Here is a 20,608-nt window from a genome sequence, read left to right on the forward strand (position 1 = left end):
GGACAAATACTTAGAAAAGAATCTTCCCCATCCCAAGGGAAGTGTGTAGAGTGCATAGTTAAGCTAATAAAAAAAACCAAGGTTTGATTGTAACTTGGAAAGAGACCATTGAACTTTTAGAAACTCCTAGAGGGCACAGAATATTATTTTTAATATTTGTATTCTAAGCTCCTTACAATGCTCATTACATAGTAGGCACTAAATAACTGTTTAATTGTCCCTTTGGCAATCTGTAATAGTCTCCATTTCACTCCACTGCTAATTTCTATCAAAGTCCTACTCATTGCTCCGAAATATCTGACCTGGGTCCGATATCCAAGATACTGAGACAAATAATATACTATTAAGAATAAAGGCATTCTCCAATAGATATATGTTGAAAGGATGTGAATAGTCCTCAGAGGAAGAATTACAAATTATTAATGACCATGTAAAGGAATACTCCAAATCACTAAGAATAAAAGAAATAAAGAAACCAAAATAATGAATATTAAAGTTTTATTTCAAATCCGTCAAATTAGCAAGGCTGAGCCCAAAAAGTAGAATTATTAAATACTGGATGGCATTGAGAAAAGTTAAATACAATAATGCACTATTGTTATAACTTTGAATTGGCATAACAACTCTGGAAAGTAATTTGTAATTATATATAAGAAAATTCCTAAAATGTCCATAAGCTCTGATATGGAGAGTATACTAACTGGCATATTGGTGTGCAACAGGTTCTTGGAAAAAATTATGTCCAACATACATTTTATTTTTTATCTATAGTACTAACATTTTTCTACCACTTTCTTAATTCTAGACAATCAACAAAATAATACATCAAATCCTGTTCTTTTACATTTGCTGCTTTCAAAGATATAAATACTCAGAAATTTACCAAGACAGTCTCTATTGAATAGTATGCCCCTGCATTATACTAAAAGAAAGTTAATAGCAAAAAGACCTCATATACATCAAAATATTTATAGCAGCACTTTCTATAGAAGCGAAGAACTGGAAGCAAAGTGGGTGCCAAGTAATTGAGGAAATGGTTAAATAAATTTTAGTACAGAAGTTTAAATATCACAGTGCTATTAGAAATAATGAACCCAATGAATACAGAGAAGTATGGAAAGACATGAATTGATGCAAAGTGAAACAGAATCAATATCCACAATGACTATAATGTATATAGAAAGAACAAAAATGGAAACTGAATATTGCAAAATGATGTAATATAACACCAAAGAAGAAACATGAGAAAATATTTCCCCTGATTCTTTACAGAAATGGGGAGCCATGCATATGTAATGTTTTTGACATATTGGTTAGTTTAACAGAATGCTTTTTTTCTTTCTTTCATTAAAAAAAAAATCCTAGAAGGATTCGAAGACATATAGCTGAGATAAAACAAAAGATGCTAGTTTATAAAAAAATTATTTCTAAAAAACCTTGCTTACCATTCAATGCTCATCTCAAAAGCTTCCCCCATCCCCACTATAAGCAATAGCCTTGAGCCTATTTTGGTACATATCTTATCTCCCTTCAGAAGCTCCTTAAAAGATAATCTGTCAGTTTCTAGATCTGAAAATAAGGGAGTTGAACTAGATGATTTCTATCTCTTCCAAATCTATAATCTACAATCTTATACATATACATGTATAAATAAGTTATGGTTCTGTTATATAGAATATTATATATATGATTCTATATATATATTACATATATATAGAGAGAGAAAATATATAATATATATGTATATATACATATACATATACAGATATATACTATAGTATAGTGTATATATATATATATATATATATATATATACATATATATATATATATATATATATATATATATACACTATACTATAGTATAAGGAAAGGGTCTCTCTTCTCAAAGAGCAGAGACAAAGACAGAGACAGAAAGCATTTATTGAATATTTACTACATTCCAGACAATGAACAAAGTACTGGAGATAGTAATATAATAAAACAATATAGCTAGCCCTCAAGGATCTTACCATATAACAGGAAAAGAAAACATATAAAAGAGAACTGACCTCAGGGACTTTATCTTCTTTTTTTAAAAAAATAATAGCTTTTTATTTTCAAAATACATTCGAAGATAGTTGTCAACATTCACCCTTGCAAAACTCTTGTGTTCCAAATTTTTCTCCCTCCCTTCCCCCAACTCCCTTAGACAGCAAACAATCTAATATATGTTAAACATGTGCAATTCTTCTACAGATATTTCCACATTCATCATACTGAACAAGAAAATTCAGATGAAAATGAGAAAAAAAAAGAGAAAGAAAAAAAAAAAGCAAGTAAACAATAACAAAAACAGTGAAAATATTACATTGTGATCCACATTGAGTCCCCACAGTTCTCTTTCTAGATGAAGATGACTCTATCAAAAGTCTATTGGAATTAGCCTTATTGTTGAAAAGAGCCACATCCATCAGAATTGATTATTATATAATCTTGTTATTGCCATGTACAATGATCTCCAGGTTCTGCTTACTTCACTTAGCATTAGTTCATGTAAGTCTTTTCAGACCTCTCTGAAATCATCCTACTGATCATTTCTTATAAAACAATAATATCTCATTATATTCATATATCATAATTTTTTCAGCCATTCCCCAACTGAGGAGTATTCACTCAGTTTCCAGTTCCTTGCCACTAAAAAGGGCTGCTACAAATATTTTTGCATATATGGGTTCTTTTCCCTTTTTTTATTATTTCTTTGGGATACAGACCCAGTAAAGACACTGCTCGATCAAACTTTTTTTCTTTAAAAAAAAAATTATTCAAAACTTAAATACAAAACAGAAAAAGAAAAAAACATTTGACAGGCACACAACAGAACATGAGAGGATGCAAATATAAAGCAATAAATTTACATTTCAAGATAGCCTATGTAATAAATATTACACATTGTGTTCAGAGCTGTCCAACTTTGCTTCTTGGTATATTGTCTTTTGTTCTTTGTTGTGCACTTTTTACAATTAAGTGTATATATATATATATATATATATATATATATGTATGTATATGTATTTATAGTGTGTGTATATACATATATACATAGATATCTATAATTATATATATATATATATATACACATCTATTTCACTAAAGGTAGATAACATTTTCCTTTATAAAGTCCAAGTCCTTTCTATATTTTTCTAAGTCCACCAACTCATCATTTTCTACACTATAGTAAAATTCTAACCTTTTACTATCTAGTTATTTTAAACAATCTAAAACAATATTAATTAAGATGATTGACATATATAGTTTTATTATTTTTCTCTTGATTAAATCTATTTTACGATTTTATCTTTTAATAGGGAAAGACAATATATAAAGAGAAGCTGGAAATTAGGAGGCAGATTATAAATGGGCAAGGTTTGAAACTCATTACTATCTCATCACCTGAGATGGAATTACAAAGATGATAAAGGGAAAGGTCCCCTAGTAGAGCCCAGGATGATTCCTAAGATAAAGTTTAAGATCCTGAGGAGCCACAGTGGGAATATTGGTGGGAATTTAGTAAACATGATTTAGAATTTTGATTATATGATTGGAAGATAAATCTATTCCTGCACTTTATGTGTTAGGGTTTCCAGTCAAGTCTGGGGCATTTTACATATCGATTGAGTATTCCTTTAGGTTTGTCCAAATTATTACTGCGAATCAACATACCTTTCTGACTGGGTATTGCTGCCCAGACAGATGAAGAGGAAGAAGGGAATCTACTAGAATCAATCTTGTGTCTTTACCAATCCTTATTGTTGAGTACCTTTGTTAATACTTATCTCTGTTAAAATTTTAAAGTCCCTAAGTATCTAATTACATTCTTATCTTGAATCTAAATTTACCAGTCTGACCTAAGTTAAGCTCGACTACAACACCAAGTTAACAGTGAAAGTTTTTTGTTTTTTGTTTTAATCAAAATCCAGTCAATTAAGAAGTTTAAGACATCCTTAGTCACGGATCTTAAAGTTTAATGTTAATCCTTCCCTTAACTTCTTCTATGGATTGTGGGAAGGGAGAGAATAGCTCCACAAAGACATTATTGATACTAATAATTAAATATAGATATTAGAGAGATTATATGTTTATATATATATATATATATATAATACATAGATTAAATAAGAGATTATTCACTTTCATCTAAAACAGAATAATTCAACCTGATAGTCACTTCCATTTGCAAATGGATCACAGAAAAAAGCAAATTAAATAAATTAAGCACCTCAGCCAACATCATAGAGTTGCTGATAATCAATGGAAATAGCAGATTAAATGAAAGTGATTTCTTTTTATAAGTGGGATACTCTAGAAGTCCATCCAGAGTCTGGGGTCAGAATGACTGATAAGAGCTATCCAAAGGGAAAAGAAGAGGACTTCGACTAAGGATTTTAAGACAGAGGAAGAAGTCTGTCTCAGAGGAACTGATAAATTTCAAGAGAGCAACTGACACCAAATGATAGGGTTTGGTGAAGAATTCACAAGAGCTTTCTCCTTGTCAAAAGTTTCATTTATTTAAGAGAAGCGGTTATGGCCAAAATGAAGAAGTAAATAGACACCAGAAATGAAACAGATTTGGGGGAACATATAGTTAGCAAAGAAAGGGATTTTAACAATTAATTCCCCAGTGGAACTCACAATTAACCAGGAAAAAGGGAATAAATACACAATGAGGTGGGAGTATGCCATTAACTTTCAGGCTAAATCCTAAAAGGGATTTAGTGCCCTAAAAGAATTAAATTTGTTATAAGGAGGAGAAAGAGAGGGAGGGATAGAGTAAGGAGAAAAACCCCATGAGGCATGAGGGAGAGGAAAGACACCATGAGGCGATATGTTATGGCCAGCTAACCCAAAGGGATTCAGCAAAGATGGCACAGGCCATGGGCAGATTTTTATAGGATGTGATAAATGGAAGGGCATTTTAGTTTCCACAGTTATGAAAATCAAATTGGAGAAATGAAAATTAAATTGGAAAACTGAAATGCACAAGGACATCAAGGAATAATCAAGGGTGGAGTTTATCTTCCCCCAAAAGAAAGTAAACTCCATGGGAGCTGGGAATGACTTTTGTAATCAGGGATGATGATCTGAGATTTGAAAAGAATCTTTTGTTCTTTGCCTTTAGCCCTCCTCTGTTACCTCTCCCTTCAGGAATAGAAATTCCTTTGGAGTAAGGACTGGCTATGTAATGAGGGGTGGAGATTTATTTCTGTAACATCCAATTAATGTGATAAAGGAGGGACTTGTGCTTCAGGATAGGAAATAAAATGCTGCCTTTGGAATTTCAAAGTGTGTCTACTCACTTAGATACCCATTCTTCAAGAATGTAAAATAAATCTTTCCTTCATTCATCAGTGACTCAGTGGAATTCTTATTTTATTATTTTGGTTCTTACATAGGGGAAATATTACCATGGTGGGAGAGGAGAAGGGAGGATATGGGGGTTGATATCATCATTAGGCATTCTAATTACATATAGGTAGGATTACCTAAGACCTCCACAGAAATGGGATTGTAAAGGGAGGAGGAGGAGGAGGAGGAGGAGGAGGAAGAGGAGGAGGAGGAGGAGGAGGAGGAGGAGGAGGAGGAGGAGGAGGAGGAGGAGGAGGAGGAGGAGGAGGAGGAAAGAAGGAGGAGAAGAAAAGAAGAACAAAGAGGAGGAAGAGGAGGAGGAAGAAAAGGAAAAAGAGGAGAAAAAGAAGAAAAATAACAAGAACAACTTATTGTTGCTCATTCTAGATCTTAGATCCAGTTCTTGTTGAAGTTATGAGATAATGGGGAGGGGGAACTCACTAGAGGAGCCAGGTAGCTAAAGGGAACAGAATGAAATTGTGTTCATTGATAATGGGATAGAGGGGAGGGACAGTGGAAAAGGACAGAAAGGGAGAGAAGGGAAGAGATAGTTGTGTGAGAAACAAGCCCCATGATTGACTCTCTCCAGAATGGGAGGGAGCATAATAAGACCTATCTTCTCATCCCTAGTTGTTTAGTCACAGTCATTGGGCTCATGGCACAGCCCACACCTCTGACAGGTGCACATATCTCCAATGAATTCTCATAAAATTGTAGCTTACATTCTAAGGCTTCACCTTACATTCTAAAAAGTTCACACTTGTTAACTGTGTTTACAAATGTTATGCTTAGCTTATGGAGGCAGTTCTAGTACTTTATATGGAAACACTTGATCTGATCAGGGCTAGAATTTTTTGTTGTTGTTGCAAAAGGAAACTGGTGGTTCCTAGGATGATGAGATTTAAGAGATTTGTGCAGTATACTTCAATGTTGTATGAAGATGTATTCTAATGGAAGTGGATATCTTCAACATAAAGAAGATCCAACTCACTTCCAGTTGATCAATGATGGACAGAAATAACTACACCCAGAGAAGGAACACTGGGAAGTGAATGTAAATTATTAGCACTACTGTTTACCTACCCAGGTTACTTATACCTTCGGAATCTAATATTAATGTGCAACAAGAAAATGGTATTTACACATATATTGTATCTAGGTTACATTGTAACATATGTAAAATGTATTGGATTGCCTGTCATCAAGGGGAAGGAGTAGAGGGAGGGAGGGGATAATTTGGAAAAATGAATATAAGGGATAATATTATAAAAAAAAATTACTCATGCATATATACTGTGAAAAAAATTATAAATTTAAAAAAAAAGATTTAAGAGATTTGTAAAGTCCTTTTCCTAATACCTTCCTTTCCCTTTAGAAATATTCTCTTACCTTGAAATTCCCACTTGATTTTTTCTTGCTGCCTCAAATCCCCCAAATTAAGGGACTACTCTTTTAAAACTGAAATAGACCTCTGATCTCTGGAAACTGGACTATTCAGTACTCCCAGTGAATTGGATGAATAGCCTTAGATTTGTACTCCCTATTATTGACAAAGCCCTTTCACCTACTTTTTTCCATTCAATCCCTGCAAAAGTCACACAACCCATAGGCAGCATAACTGGGACAATGACCTCCTCCTCAGACCCGCAGGATGAATATACTTTTCACTCCAACATTATTCATTTTGACTTTTTCTTCCTAAAATATAGATGAAATCATTGACAATGGAGTACTGAAAGAATCACAGTTTTTAGGAGTAAGGGGCAAAAAGAAAAAAGTAATTTTTTGAATGTGAAATAATGAAAAAATTTGAGTAGCATGTTTTGGGAAGCTGAAGGGTAACACTAAGCCAGAATTTCCTTACTGAGAGTTTCTTGCACCAAAGAAATCACAGGCCTGGTTAAAACCAAAACAAACAAAATCCTATTATTTTGCATGCAATACAAGTCAGTTTTTAAAAATTAACTTCAAAGGTATATGGACAAGAAAAAATTTATTAAGAAAGTTAGAGAATTTAGAGCAAGGAAAACAATTCCCCAAACATCAATCAATTCATACCCTAAATGAAAATGCTACGCAGTATCGGTTAGCATAAAAGAAAAAGCCACAGCTCTAGAATCAGAGGATTTGAGTTACATCTTACCTATGATGCTTATTGCTCAAGTAACTTCAACTAAAACATTTTCCCTCTCTAAACTTCAAAGTTTCTTCATCAGTAAAATGACAGAAAGTAGCCTCCATGGCCACTGAGGTCTCTTCCAATTCCCTCTTGATCTATGATCCTTTCAAGATCTACAACCTACATTGAATATCCCACATTAGAAATTGGGGCTTATATTCTTCCTAAATTAAAAGAGCCAACAAAGTGAAACAGATATTGAACTGAAATTGTGCTTGTACTTTGTGCAAACCTTTGAACACTATGCAAATGTGAGTTCTGAGGGAGGAAAATGTAAGGGCAGTATAAGAAAAATGAACAATTCAAGATGTATAAAAATGGGATAAGCTGCTTTGGAGAAAGTAAGATCCCAGTTCCTTAAAATTTTTTAAAAAAAGATTGGATAACTATTGTTTGAGATGTTGTAAACAAGATTCATGTTCTGTGTAGAAGTCCTCAAAGTGTGGTCCAAGGATTCCAAGATCCTTGCATGGGGTCTAGGAAATCAAAACTATTTTCACAACTACACTAGAATGTTATTTGCCTATTCAAACTTTATTCCCTTTTCCAATTGCACATCTGTCTGAGGCAGGATATTCTTCATATATTTCAACTAAATCAACATATCTCAATAGAATGAATGCAGAAGCTGCTATAAGAATCCAGCTATCTTCCGTGAAGCCAAATATTAAAGAAATTTGCAAAAACAGGTAAAACAATCTTTCTATTCTCACCAATTTTTTTTTTGTTTTGGAAAATATTTTTTCATAAGTATATTTACATTAACATATAATATATTTACTATTTTTATTTTAAATGAATTAACAAATGTCTTAAAATGTTATCATTTTTAGGGGAAGATGCTGGGAAGATGGTAGAGTAACTTAATAAATTACAAACTCTCCTGATTTCCCCTACAAATAGGACAAATTTGTACCTCGGGAGAACACAAACTGGTGAAAAATTTAAGAAGATTTTAGGGCAGAACAAGGGTTCTCCACATACAACTCAACAAGATATGAAGATTCTAGGCTGGGGATTAACCTATCTGAAATGCAAACACTTCCTCACTGGCTCCACAGAAATCTCAAATTGGGATTTCTCAGGCTAGCTGGGTGTGACTAGAACCTTAGACACTTTCACCTCCTGGACTGCTTGTCAAGTGGGGTTTTAAGTCCAGGAAGACTGAGTGAACCTCAACTAATTGAGAACATTCCAAGTCTAGCTGTGCTATGGAATGCAGCCCTGGACAAGAAGAAACCAACACCCACTGAGTGCAGAAGCAGCAGGGCAGGGTCACTACTGGCTGTGGGCACTTGTAGAAAAGTGAAGCTCTTGGTTTAGGGTTCCTGGTCAGTGTGGAGAGGTGAAGGGAAGATTAAGGTATCATTCTCCCCATCCCATGATTAGAGGTACTTATACAAATCTCCTTGCCCAGAGAGAATTTATAGAAATTCAAAAAAAGAATTCAAAAGTGAAATGAGAGACAATAAGAAAAAAACTAAAGAAAAAAATTAAAACCATCCAAGAAGGAAAAAAAAAAAAAAGATTATAGAAAAAAAAAAGTTAACCAATTAGAAAAGGAGGTATTAGAAGGTTATTTAGGAGACGAAGTGGATAGAACACCAGCCCTGAAGTCGGGAGGATCTGACTTCAAATTTGATCTCAGACACTTAACACTTCCTGGCTGTGTGACCCTAGGCAAGTTACTTAACCCCCATTGCCTCAGCAAAAAAAAAAAGAAAAAAGAAAAGAAAAGGTTGGTTCAGAGTCTCAAAGATGAAAATAATTCTTTAAAAATTAGAACGGGGTAAGGGCAAACCAGTGAAGGTATGAGAGACCAAGAAATAACAAAATAGATTATAAAAAATGAGAAAATAAAGCAGAATGTGGAAAATTTCATAAGAAAATCCAGGTCTGAAGGACAGATCAAGAAGAGAAAATATAAGAATAATTGGACTGCTAGAAAGTTTGACTAGAAAGAGAACCTTGACACAATAATGCAGGAAATAATTCTAGAAAATTGTCCTACAGTGATAGAATATGAGGGAAAGAAACTGAAAAAAATCCACCAATCACCACCTTAAAGAGATCCTTTGTGTTAAACACATAGGAATATTATTATCAAATTTTGAAACCTCCAGATCAAAGAGGAAATTTTTCAAGAAACATGGAAAAAGCAATTCAAATATGCTGAGCTACAATTAGAATTGTACAAGATTTATCAGTAATTACAATAAAAGATTGCAGGTCTTGGAATCATATCTACAGACAAGCAAAAAAAAAAAAAAAAATCTAGGCCTATGGCCAAAATTATCATATCCAGCAAAATTATCTATAATTTTCAATGAGAAAAAATGGACATTCAATGAATTTGCAGATTTTTAGGATTTTCTATCAATCAAATCTGAACTTAACAGAAAATTTAACATGTAAGAGCCAATATCAAAGAGCAATTTTAAGGAACTCAACATGGACAAACTGTTTAAACATTGGACAAATTGTTTATGGTGTTTTTTTTACATGAGAAATGTATACTTTATGTTTAAGATTTATATCAATAATATGTTAAGCTCAAAAGAAAGATTGGTAGAGTAAAGGTTCAATTTATACAAATATATATATATATATATACATATATATATATGGAGAGAGAGACAGTCTTAATTTTTTTATCAGTCAATAACTATTAATCATCTACTATATACTAAGCATTTTGTAAATCACTAGGGATACAAAAAGGCAACATCATTTAAACTATATACAAATAAGAATAAAGATAATGATAGGATAAATTGGAAATAATCCAAAGAGGGAAGACATTAATATTAGGGGAGACCTTGAAAGACTTACTGTATCAGGATGATCTTTACATTACCTGTATCAAGTGAATGTGAATAAAGTATTTACACAACAATCTGTAGCATATAATGATGTAACATTATAAGCATTAGGACTAAAGAGTTTCCTCACTTACAGTTTGAAAGTTGATTTACACCAGAGAAGCTTTGTAAACTTCTAAGAAAAATTTTGTGTAATTTTTTAAAAATCAAACTATTCCTTCTTAGAAAGTGCACTGATGTAATAATAAATAAATATAGGCCCTTGTTTGTCAGCATAAATTGTTACTGATTTTAGCATGTTGACATTTATGTCCCAAAAGATAAGCCTCCCTTATACTGACAATTAGGTGAATTTCATGCCCTCTGTTTCAACTTCAATTGGCAAAGTTGAAAAATAGGTATTAATTTCAGGAAACACAGTCTTCTAGTGTAAGAAAATTTAACTGAGGTTAATGAATAGATTTCAGGTGATCTGGAAAAAATTTTTAAAACATATTTTGATAGTATAATTTAACACTTTTGTAATCCTATATATTTTATTTTATGCATTTGAAAATATTATGAGAAGGGTCCATAAACTTAACTTCCAAAGAGGTTAAATTAAAAAAAGGTTGATTAAAAAAAACTTACAGAAGGAAGAATAAGAACTATATATGATATATATTTAGTACTTTAAGGTTTGCAAAGCATTTTACATATATTATCTCATTTGAGCCTCCCAACAACCCTCTGTGAGATACCTATACTACAAATGTTATCCCCATTTTACATATGAAGAGAGAATTGGAAAGAGGTTAAATGATTTGCCCAGTGATCACACAGTAATCAATCAACTAACAAATATTTATTAGCATTTACTATTTCAGACAAGGACAGCTATGTAGCTGTGAATAGAGTATCGATCGTAGACCCAGGAAAATATGAGTTCAAATTTGAGTCAGTCACTAAGTATGTGACCCTGAGTGAGACAATTAACTATGTTAATCTCAGTTTCCTCATTGTAAAATAGGAAAGGAAAAGGAAGTGACAAACTACTCCAGTATCTTTGTCAAGAAAACATGAAATAGAATCATGAAGAGTCAAACAAGTCCAGGGACTGTGCCAGTATCCAATGATCCACTAGACATACTATATCTGTCTCCTCTATATCTTAGGATGGAGGCAAAAATGAAAAAGTCTTTATCTCCCAGTAGCTTACATCATCATCATCATAGGTAACATTTATATATGATAGGGGGTCGGGAATCCTTTTTCAGGCAAGGGTCATTTGGATATTTATAATATCATTGGTGGACCATATCAACTTAAACAGTGAAAATGGGTATATCTAGCTTTCAGCTCATCATCCCTTGTGAGATAGGAAACTGAGGACTTCTCAGAATAATAACTCTGGGTAATTCAAGACTCAGCACCAGGATCTATTTAATCACTAAGGCTCTGGGAAGAGCAAAGAGTTGCTCTTCCAGTAGAAAATACTTGACTTTTACTCAACTGCTGAGAGAAGAACCTAATTATTTAATGGCCTGGAGATATTCCAGAAGCCTCCAAACTATCTATCTCTATTTGTTGATTGAGAAAGCAGGTAAACTAAGTCTCCTAAATTATTTTAGAAACCTTTAACCCCTCTGGTTTAGATTACTTACCTCTAAATAAATCTCTTTATTGTGAGGGATTATGTCTCATAATTAAGGTAGATTGAACCTATAATCTAAATTTTAGTTTAGGAAGCTCTGATGGGTTTGGGAAAAATGAAATACTTTGTATAAACATTGTAATAATTCATATGGAAGAATAAAAGGTCAAGAATTGCAAGGGAACTAATGAAAAAAAACTCAGAGGAAGGTGGTCTAAGTGTACCTGATCTAAAGCTATATTATATAGCAGCAGTCACCAAAACCATTTGGTATTGGCTAAGAAATAGACCGGTAGATCAGTGGAACAGATTAGATACAAAGGACAAAAAAGGGTACATCTATAGCAATCTAATCTTTGACAAACCCAAAGATTCCAACATTAGGGATAAAAATTCATTATTCGGAAAAAACTGTTGGGAAAACTGGAAATTAGTATGGCAGAAATTAGATATGGATCCACACTTAACACCATATACCAAGATAAGATCAAAATGGGTCCATGATTTAGGCATAAAGAGGGAGATAATAAATAGATTAGAGGAACAGAGGATAATCTACCTCTCAGACTTGTGGAGGAGGAAGGAATTTATGACCAGAGGAGAACTAGAGATCATTATTGATCACAAAATAGAAGATTTTGATTACATCAAACTAAAAAGTTTCTGTACAAACAATAATAATGCAAACAAGATTAGAAGGGAAGTAACAAATTGGGAAAATATTTTTAAAAACAAAGGTTCTGACAAAGGTCTCATTTCCAAAATATATAGAGAACTGACCATAATTTATAAGAAACCGAACCATTCTCCAATTGATAAATGGTCAAAGGATATGAACAGACAATTCTCAGAGGAAGAAATTGAAACTATATCCACTCACATGAAAGAGTGTTCCAAATCACTACTGATCAGAGAAATGCAAATTAAGACCACTCTGAGATACCACTACACACCTGTCAGATTGGCTAAGATGACAGGAACAAATAATGACAAATGTTGGAGGGGATGTGGGGAAATTGGGACACTAATACATTGCTGGTGGAGTTGTGAAAGAATCCAGCCATTCTGGAGAGCAATCTGGAATTATGCCCAAAAAGTTATCAAACTGTGCATACCCTTTGACCCAGCAGCGCTACTACTGGGATTATATCCCAAAGAAATACTAAAGAGCAGAAAGGGACCTGTATGTGCCAAAATGTTTGTGGCAGCTCTTTTTGTTGTAGCTAGAAACTGGAAGATGAATGGATGTCCATCAGTTGGAGAATGGTTGGGTAAATTGTGGTATATGAAGGTTATGGAATATTATTGCTCGGTAAGAAATGACCAGCAGGAGGAATATAGAGAGGCCTGGAGAGACTTAAATCAACTGATGCTGAGTGAAATGAGCAGAACCAGAAGATCACTGTACACTTCAACAACAATACTGTATGAGGATGTATTCTGATGGAAGTGGAAATCTTCAACATAAAGAAGATCCAACTCACTTCCAGTTGATCAATGATGGACAGAGGTAGCTACACCCAGAGAAGAAACACTGGGAGGGGAATGTAAATTGTTAGCACTAATATCTGTCTGCCCAGGTTGCATGTACCTTCGGATTCTAATGTTTATTGTGCAACAAGAAAATGATATTCACACACATGTATTGTATCTAGACTATATTGTAACACATGTAAAATGTATGGTATTGCCTGTCGTCGGGGGGAGGGAATAGAGGGAGGGGGGTAATTTGGAAAAATGAATACAAGGGATAATATTATAAAATATATATATATATAATAAAAAACAAAACAAAACAAAAAAAAAAACATTGTAATAGACCAGCATTTGCAAACATTGTAACAAGCTGACCACAGTAAACTTAGGCAAACATACCTGCAATAAATCAACTATGGAATTTAGCAAACCTTTGCTACTTCCACTTGAGCAGGCAATAAAAATTAACCAGGTGGGGGAGGGGCTCGTGGGTTCTTGTGGTTTTTGACTATTTAAATCATCTCAGCCTCCTCTCTCTGAGTGACCCCAGCTAGTGGATTCTTGAGAGATTCTAGTGAAGTTTCTGATCTTCACTTTGAAAAATCTCTGAGTAGTGATTTTGAGTTAGGGGTTGCCAGGCAGCCATCCCACACACTTGATTTCCTGGGCCTTAGATGTTCCCCTGATACAAGAACTATTATATTCCTTATGTGGAACCACCAGTTACAACAAATGGAGAAGTTTTGAACGCTGTGGATAAGTTCTCTTACCTTGACAGTATACTTTCCAGAGATGTTCACAATGATAATGAAGTTGACACACATATTGCTCAGTGTTTGGGGAGTTCCAGAGGAAAATGTGGAACTGACTACCAAACTGAAGATCTATAGTCCTTGAGCTGATCTCATTGTGGTATGCTATGATACCTGTTCAGTGCATCAGTGCCATGCCAGGAAACTGAATCACTTTCATTTAAATTATCTTCAGAAGACTGAAGATCACCTGGCAGGATAAGATACCAGATCCTGAGCTCCTTTCTCAAATTAAACTGCCAAGCATTCAAACTCTACAGCTGACAGCTCAACTCCATTGTTCAAATGCCAAATGTACACTTCCCCAAAGACTATTTTAAGGAGAACTCACACAAGGCGAGCGTTCACAAGTGGTCAGAAAAAGCAATACAAGAACACTCTCAAGCTGTCTCTTAAGAACTTAAAATCGATTTAAAATAGAATTTATGACATGGAAGACTCTGGGGGGCCCTCATCAGAGATGGTATTGTGCTCTGAGTTTGCGGGAATAGAATGCGCTCAAAAGAAATATGAGATGTGCAATGTTAGAGAATCCACCCAAATGTTCACGGACTATTTCTGTCTGGCTCTGACCAAGCCCAGTAAAACACACTAACTTGACTCTAACGTAGTGCCGTACTTAGCGCTTTACCTAATTTGGTCCTGACAATCCAGAGGGGTAGGTCTATTTTTAACCCCATTTTAAAGATAAAGAAATTGAGGCAAAGAAGTTAAAGGAAAAAATTGCCCATGCGTATGTAGTCAAAAAAAAAAGTTACAATTATAAAATTAATTTTTAAAATTTAAAAAAAAAATTACAACAGAAAAAAAAAAGTTAAAGGACACAGCCAGTTATGACTCAGGTCTTTCGGCATCCACGTCGCCTTTGGCTAGTGACTTTAGGGGTTACAGAAGGATTTAAATCTGTCTCCCACAGCAAGTGTCAGGGTACATTATTTCTAACCCTACAAGCCATCCAGGCCCTTGTTTAAGTCACCGGGGGGGGGGGGGGGGGGGGTCGCTAGGGCAGAGCAGCCCTCGGGCGGGGAACTGTCTGCAAGCCTTCGTTAACCACATCCTCAGCGTGGGTTTGAAAACTTTGCTGGGCCTCGGAATGAGGGGTGAGATGTAGAAGGCTATAAGTACCGTACCGTGGGATTTAACGGACCCAGAACCTCAGCACTTTTAACTTTCCAAACATAAAGAGAGGAGGTCCTAAGAGACAGAAAACTCTCCTCCTTGACGCGGTTCTAGGCTTGTTTGTCTTTTTCCAGGGAAAAGCTGGCAAGCTCTCCGCTCTCCCCTCCCCCCCTGCCTCCTATGGTCCGACCCGACTGGGACTGGGCCGCTGCCTCGGCTCCACAGAGAATGGGGGCGGGGGAGAAGAAAGCAAGCTCCCCACTCTCGCGAGACTCTGCAGCCCTAGCAAGTGAGCCTAGTCCCTCCCGGATATTGACCGTAAGACAGCGGTCGTTCGCGAAGAAGACTGCGGTCTCAGCCGCAGCTCCCGCCCTCCTCCCTAGGACCGCTCCGTGTGCGTGCGTGCGTGTGTTTGTGCGCGCGCGCCGGGAGGGGCTTTGGAGCAAGGGGCGGGGTGGGACGGAGAGGAGCCGCTGCTTTCGCCGCCCTTCCCCTCTGCGCCCCAGCTGGCTCTGCCGGCTCTTCCCTTGCCCTTCCCGGCCTCCCTTAGTGTCCTCTGCGCCCTTCCCCCCTCCCTCCGTCCTCCGTATCCGCCCCCACCCCAGCACCGAAGCCCCGCCTCCCCCTGCTTCCATCCCTCGGTGTGCCGGCGGCTGCACGTCCTCCTGGCTCCCCGTAAGTGCTGACCTCTTAGGGGTATAATGCCTTTCTATCTATATCTCTCCTTCTGTACATTCTCTATCTATGGAAAACATTCCGAGGGCTGCAGCTGTCTCCCTTTCCCCACGCCCCCTCCCCACCCCCTCGGCGACCTCCTGCCCGAATTTGGAGCCGGAGGGGCCGCGTCCACCTGGCATCTCTGGGAGGCTGTTAGAGAGCCGCGGGCACAGGTGTCACTCAGTCTCCCTGCTCCCTGCTCCTCCGTAGCACATTGCATTTCCATGCAAATTCAGAAGTAGCAAAAACCTGCGCGTTTCTCGCTCTGGCTCGAGGCTGTGGTCTTTTGCAGGAATTATTCTCTTTAACCTCTGTGTGTCTGTTAGGCTTTTGCAATCATGTAAGTGCAAGCGTCCACTGAAGTGGAAGGGAGAGGGGTATTTTTTTCTTCTCTTTGTTCTAATTTTGTAATTTGTTTTATAGGGACCATTTATTCCTTATTGAAGTAGTTCTCTTCAAGTCATTTGGAAGCCAAAATGGGTGTCAGTAAGCAAGTTCGTATTTTACTTTTAAACGACATGGAAAAACTAGAAAAGACTCTCTTCAGGCTGGAACAAGGTGGGTAGGAAGCTATTTGCATAACTTTGTTATCTTAATTCTATCGTGGGAATGAGAAAGAATGGACTTCCAAAATAAGTTTATGAGAGAACGGAAAAACTGCATTTTACCGAAAGATTTTCTTTGTGATCAATGATTAGTTGTTTCTTAAAATTATTGTTTTGCTCTAAAAAAAGATTTAGAAGGGAATTATAATAATCATGAAGCCATTTTGTATGTCTGCATGCCCGCTCCTATTAAAGTCTGCTGAGGGTTACTTACTTACATAGTGGTAAGAATTCTGTTATTGATTTTTTTTTTTAAATGATCTGCTCCTATTAAAGTCTGTTAAGGGTTACTTACTTACATAGTGGTAAGAATTCTGTTATTGATTTTTTTTTTTTTAATGACACTGATGCAAATAAAATGATTCAGCTCCTAATTCACATTTGGGACTATAAATGTTTGTGGAATTTTTAAAAATATATTTTCTTTCAGTTCCTCATATTTATCCTTAAAATTGATAATAGTAAAAGAACAAATCAAATTCATAAGATCCTTGAAAGCCTCTGAAAGTTAGGATAAAGTTAAATATAATTATTCTTTGAGTTAAGTGAAATTCTTTCTTAAATGATGTTAAAAGTTATGCTTGAAATATGTTTAAAAATCAAATTATTTTTCTATGAATATATATTTTCTTATCTGGACTTAAGATCATTTAAAATGTTTTCAAGATCATGGTTTTTTCCAAAGTTTTATAATCCTTTGATACCCTTTGCCAGTTTAGTTTCTAAAATTTAAATCCTTTTCTTCATTATTGCACCTATTAGCTATCAGGAATGTAGCTTGAAATTCTTCAAAAGTATGCTGAAAGGATTTCAATTATTAAATGACCATTTTAAAGTTGATTTTTCTTCATTTCTTTCTTTTATTTAATTTTATTTACCAGATATATGCATGGGTAATTTTACAACATTGACAATTGCCAAACCTTTTGTTCTAATTTTTCCCCTTCTTCTCCCCTCCCCCAGATGGCAGGTTGATCAATACATGTTCAATATATTAAAGTATAAATTAAATACAATATATCTTCATTTCTTTCTTAAAGGCCTTCAGTGGCTCACAATTGCCTAGTCCAACTGCTTGTCAGAGAAGTCAACATTGGTACTATAATACTACTTTCCAACCTTATTTCATACTAATGAGGGAAAGGAAAGGGGGAACCCCATTTCTCGGCGCATAATTCATGAGGCACAGTGTCCCCTGTAAAATGAATTTACAGGCCCAAAAACCTAGATTGGTAAATAAAAGGTTTATTGTAGAAATTTGGAAGTAAAGTTCAGTTAGAAAGACGCCAGGGCCAAAGGTGGCCGCTGGGCGGGCAGGGACCCCTACATGACTGGAAAGATACCATGTGTTGGCTGGGAGGGCTCCTGCAAAGAGGGTGTTCCAGCTCACCTCTTTTATACCCAAAAGATGATGGGCTGTACCCCAAGTTCTTGGTGGGCTTTTCAGTTAGCTCAGATCAGGTGAGGACTGGGGGAAGCTGAGCTGATGATGGTGGGGGCTGGGCCCAGATATTCTAGCCATGGGTTGGGCAATTAGAAAGGAATCTTAAAGGGACTTCAACCCCCATCAGTTCCCCCATTAAACAGTTGAGATTTAAATTCATTTAAGAAAAAAAAAGAAAATATGGGACAGTGTCCATTTAAGGAAAGGTTGAAGATTTTCTCCAAAGATCTTCATAGTAGCGGGGTCCCCTCGTCTTGTTCCCCTCTCAAACCATCACCTCCAGATGCATGTGGGAAAAGGGGCGTCGATCTCCTCTTTAACTGCTTCGAGCTGACAAGGGTCGTAGAGATTTGGGTTTTCATGCCAGGAGGTGAGGTGTGAGGTGTAGGGGATGGCAGCAGGGCATCGAGGAAGTGTCCCAGTCAAGTTGTCCCCATTCAATGTTCTCCAGGCGGAAAGGCCAGCTGAGAATTCAAAGTGTGAAGCCTAGAGAAAACAGATCTCTGGAACAGATTAAAAGTGGGGTGTCATCCAGGGTAGAGATGGTAACATTCAGGAGAATGGGGCCTTTAGCAAGAAATGCATCAGGTCCCTTCTGTGGGCTGCTTGTCTGATTGCCCATCTAATTATCAAAGAGAAATAGGAGAAAATGCTGAGAGAAAAAGGCAAGGTCCAGGGATGGGTATATCCCCAGTTGTCAGAGCTGCAGATCAAGATAAGAATGGGGTTTAAGCTCTTGGAAATGTTGGAAAAACTGTGCTGTTCTTGAAGAGAGTTAGTTATTCAATAAGCAAAGATCCTGAATCTTTTCCTTCCTAGTTTCCCCACTCTTTATGGAGGAGAGGTGAAAAGTATCAGCATAGCCTACCCAGCTTACCGGCCCCTGAAGTGTTCGGGCTGTCCTGAGATAAAACGGAAACAGGGCCAGACCTCAAATTTCTACCAGGGAGCAGGATGCTGAGGGGCCAGGGTCAACCCTTGTGGTGTTCTGTGGTGGTGAGAAGCCAGTTCCTCCTGCTTGGATTCAAGGCAGCAATTGGGGTCTTCTAAGGCTAAAGTCTAGAACAGATTTGCATTAAAAGAGCATCTCTGCTTCTTTCTGAGTGTCTGGAGGCAGGAGTTGCCTGAAGAGAACTGAGAGTCTCAAGTTAATGAGATAAAAGTAACCAACAGGTGTTAGAAATCGGTTTTGGTCTTACAGATCTCTATTAGTTGTCCGTTGTCGAGTAGCAGACAGATGACCAGTCTAAATGCTTATTTGGCCAAGCATTTAGGATACAATGATTACCTATAATCAGGCTAGAAACAGCAAGGTATGACATAAATTGAATTGCATTAACAATTTCTATTGACTATTGCTCTGATGTTAAAATCAGTTGCATGAGGAAAAAATGCAAGAACATAAATTCTAAATATTTATCATAACCTTATGTTGATAACAATAAGGAATTTGTCCCAATGAGTTCATGTCCAAGTAGATCTTTCATAAGTGAACATTATTCATCTAATTCCACATAAGAGAATTCAAGAATTCATCCATAAAGTATGGATGATATTCACAGAAACCCAGGCTAAGTTTGGTTTTTGCTCTTTCCCAACCTTTTGGCTTCAAAAGAGTTTTGCTGGGTGTAAAAGCGCTGTCAAGGTGGGTGGAAATAAGGTTAGATAATCTGTTCAGTGGAGTTTATTGAGAGGCTATAATCTGACCCCAACTCTACAGCTTTCATTCCCTTTAGGCGTCCCTAAGGGAGAGAGGGAAATACGACAAAAACTTTTATTTCTCCAGAGCTGTGCCATAATGTCTCAATGACCAGTACTTGGCTTGAGCGTAGAGCTCCAGACAGCGTCAATCAAGTCCCGGAAAATTGAGCTGTCCCATCTTGCTGATAGAGTGTGTGTTCTCAGGAAGACTGAAATAGAGGCAAGAGCAATATTGGAAGACATTCCCAGCTTGGGATGGCAGAGGCATTCTGCTATTCTGAAACTTGAGATCTTATCAAGTATTCTGATAAAGAGGCAGGGGGAGCTTTTGTAGAACTAAGGCAGGGAAACTGAGTCAGGACAATAAAACAAACCAGACTAAAACTAGAAAATGCAAGGACTTGTGGCAAGGAGCAGTTCTTCCCCAATAACCCCAGAATTAGCATAGAACAGCACTCCTTATTCAGAGAGACACACACCTCCCTGTTTGAATCTCTGCAATTGGGGGGCATCTCAGCCAGAGATGGACAGTCTTTAGGTCTGTGGTCATTTGTGCATTTAACTCAGCGTCTGCTGTGTAGCAGTGCTCAAGGCGGTCCTGCCGCCCTGAGAAGGCAACCCAAGTCAGGGGCTCCGAGAGAGACAAAAAAATGGAGTTTGAGAGCTTCATTCTCTCTCTCTCTCTCTCTCTCTCTCTCTCTCTCTCTCTCTCTCTC

At 36.6% G+C, this 20,608-nt stretch overlaps 2 protein-coding genes across 5 annotated transcripts in view; one reads left to right on the forward strand and one right to left on the reverse strand.

Annotated features, from left to right (window-relative positions):
• FRRS1 (ferric chelate reductase 1) overlaps positions 1–15,648 on the reverse strand; it is a 113,632-nt gene extending 97,984 nt beyond the window's left edge. For both annotated transcript variants that reach the window (XM_074262773.1, XM_074262770.1), the window contains exon 1: positions 15,437–15,648. The gene's annotated coding sequence lies outside the window, so the exon portion shown is untranslated. The remainder of the gene's footprint in view (positions 1–15,436) is intronic.
• Positions 15,649–15,852: 204 nt separating this feature from the next.
• AGL (amylo-alpha-1,6-glucosidase and 4-alpha-glucanotransferase) overlaps positions 15,853–20,608 on the forward strand; it is a 73,716-nt gene continuing 68,960 nt past the window's right edge. For 2 of the 3 annotated variants that reach the window (XM_074262767.1, XM_074262769.1), the window contains exons 1-2: positions 15,853–16,100; positions 16,566–16,700. In XM_074262767.1, coding sequence (XP_074118868.1) covers positions 16,619–16,700 — 82 coding nt within the window. In that variant the 5' untranslated portion in view covers positions 15,853–16,100; positions 16,566–16,618. Of the gene's footprint in view, positions 16,101–16,347; positions 16,483–16,565; positions 16,701–20,608 lie in introns of those variants that run through there. The other variant, XM_074262768.1, reaches the window with a different exon arrangement.

The sequence above is a fragment of the Sminthopsis crassicaudata genome, chromosome 4 (genome assembly GCF_048593235.1).
Source record: "Sminthopsis crassicaudata isolate SCR6 chromosome 4, ASM4859323v1, whole genome shotgun sequence".
NCBI lineage: Eukaryota > Metazoa > Chordata > Mammalia > Dasyuromorphia > Dasyuridae > Sminthopsis > Sminthopsis crassicaudata.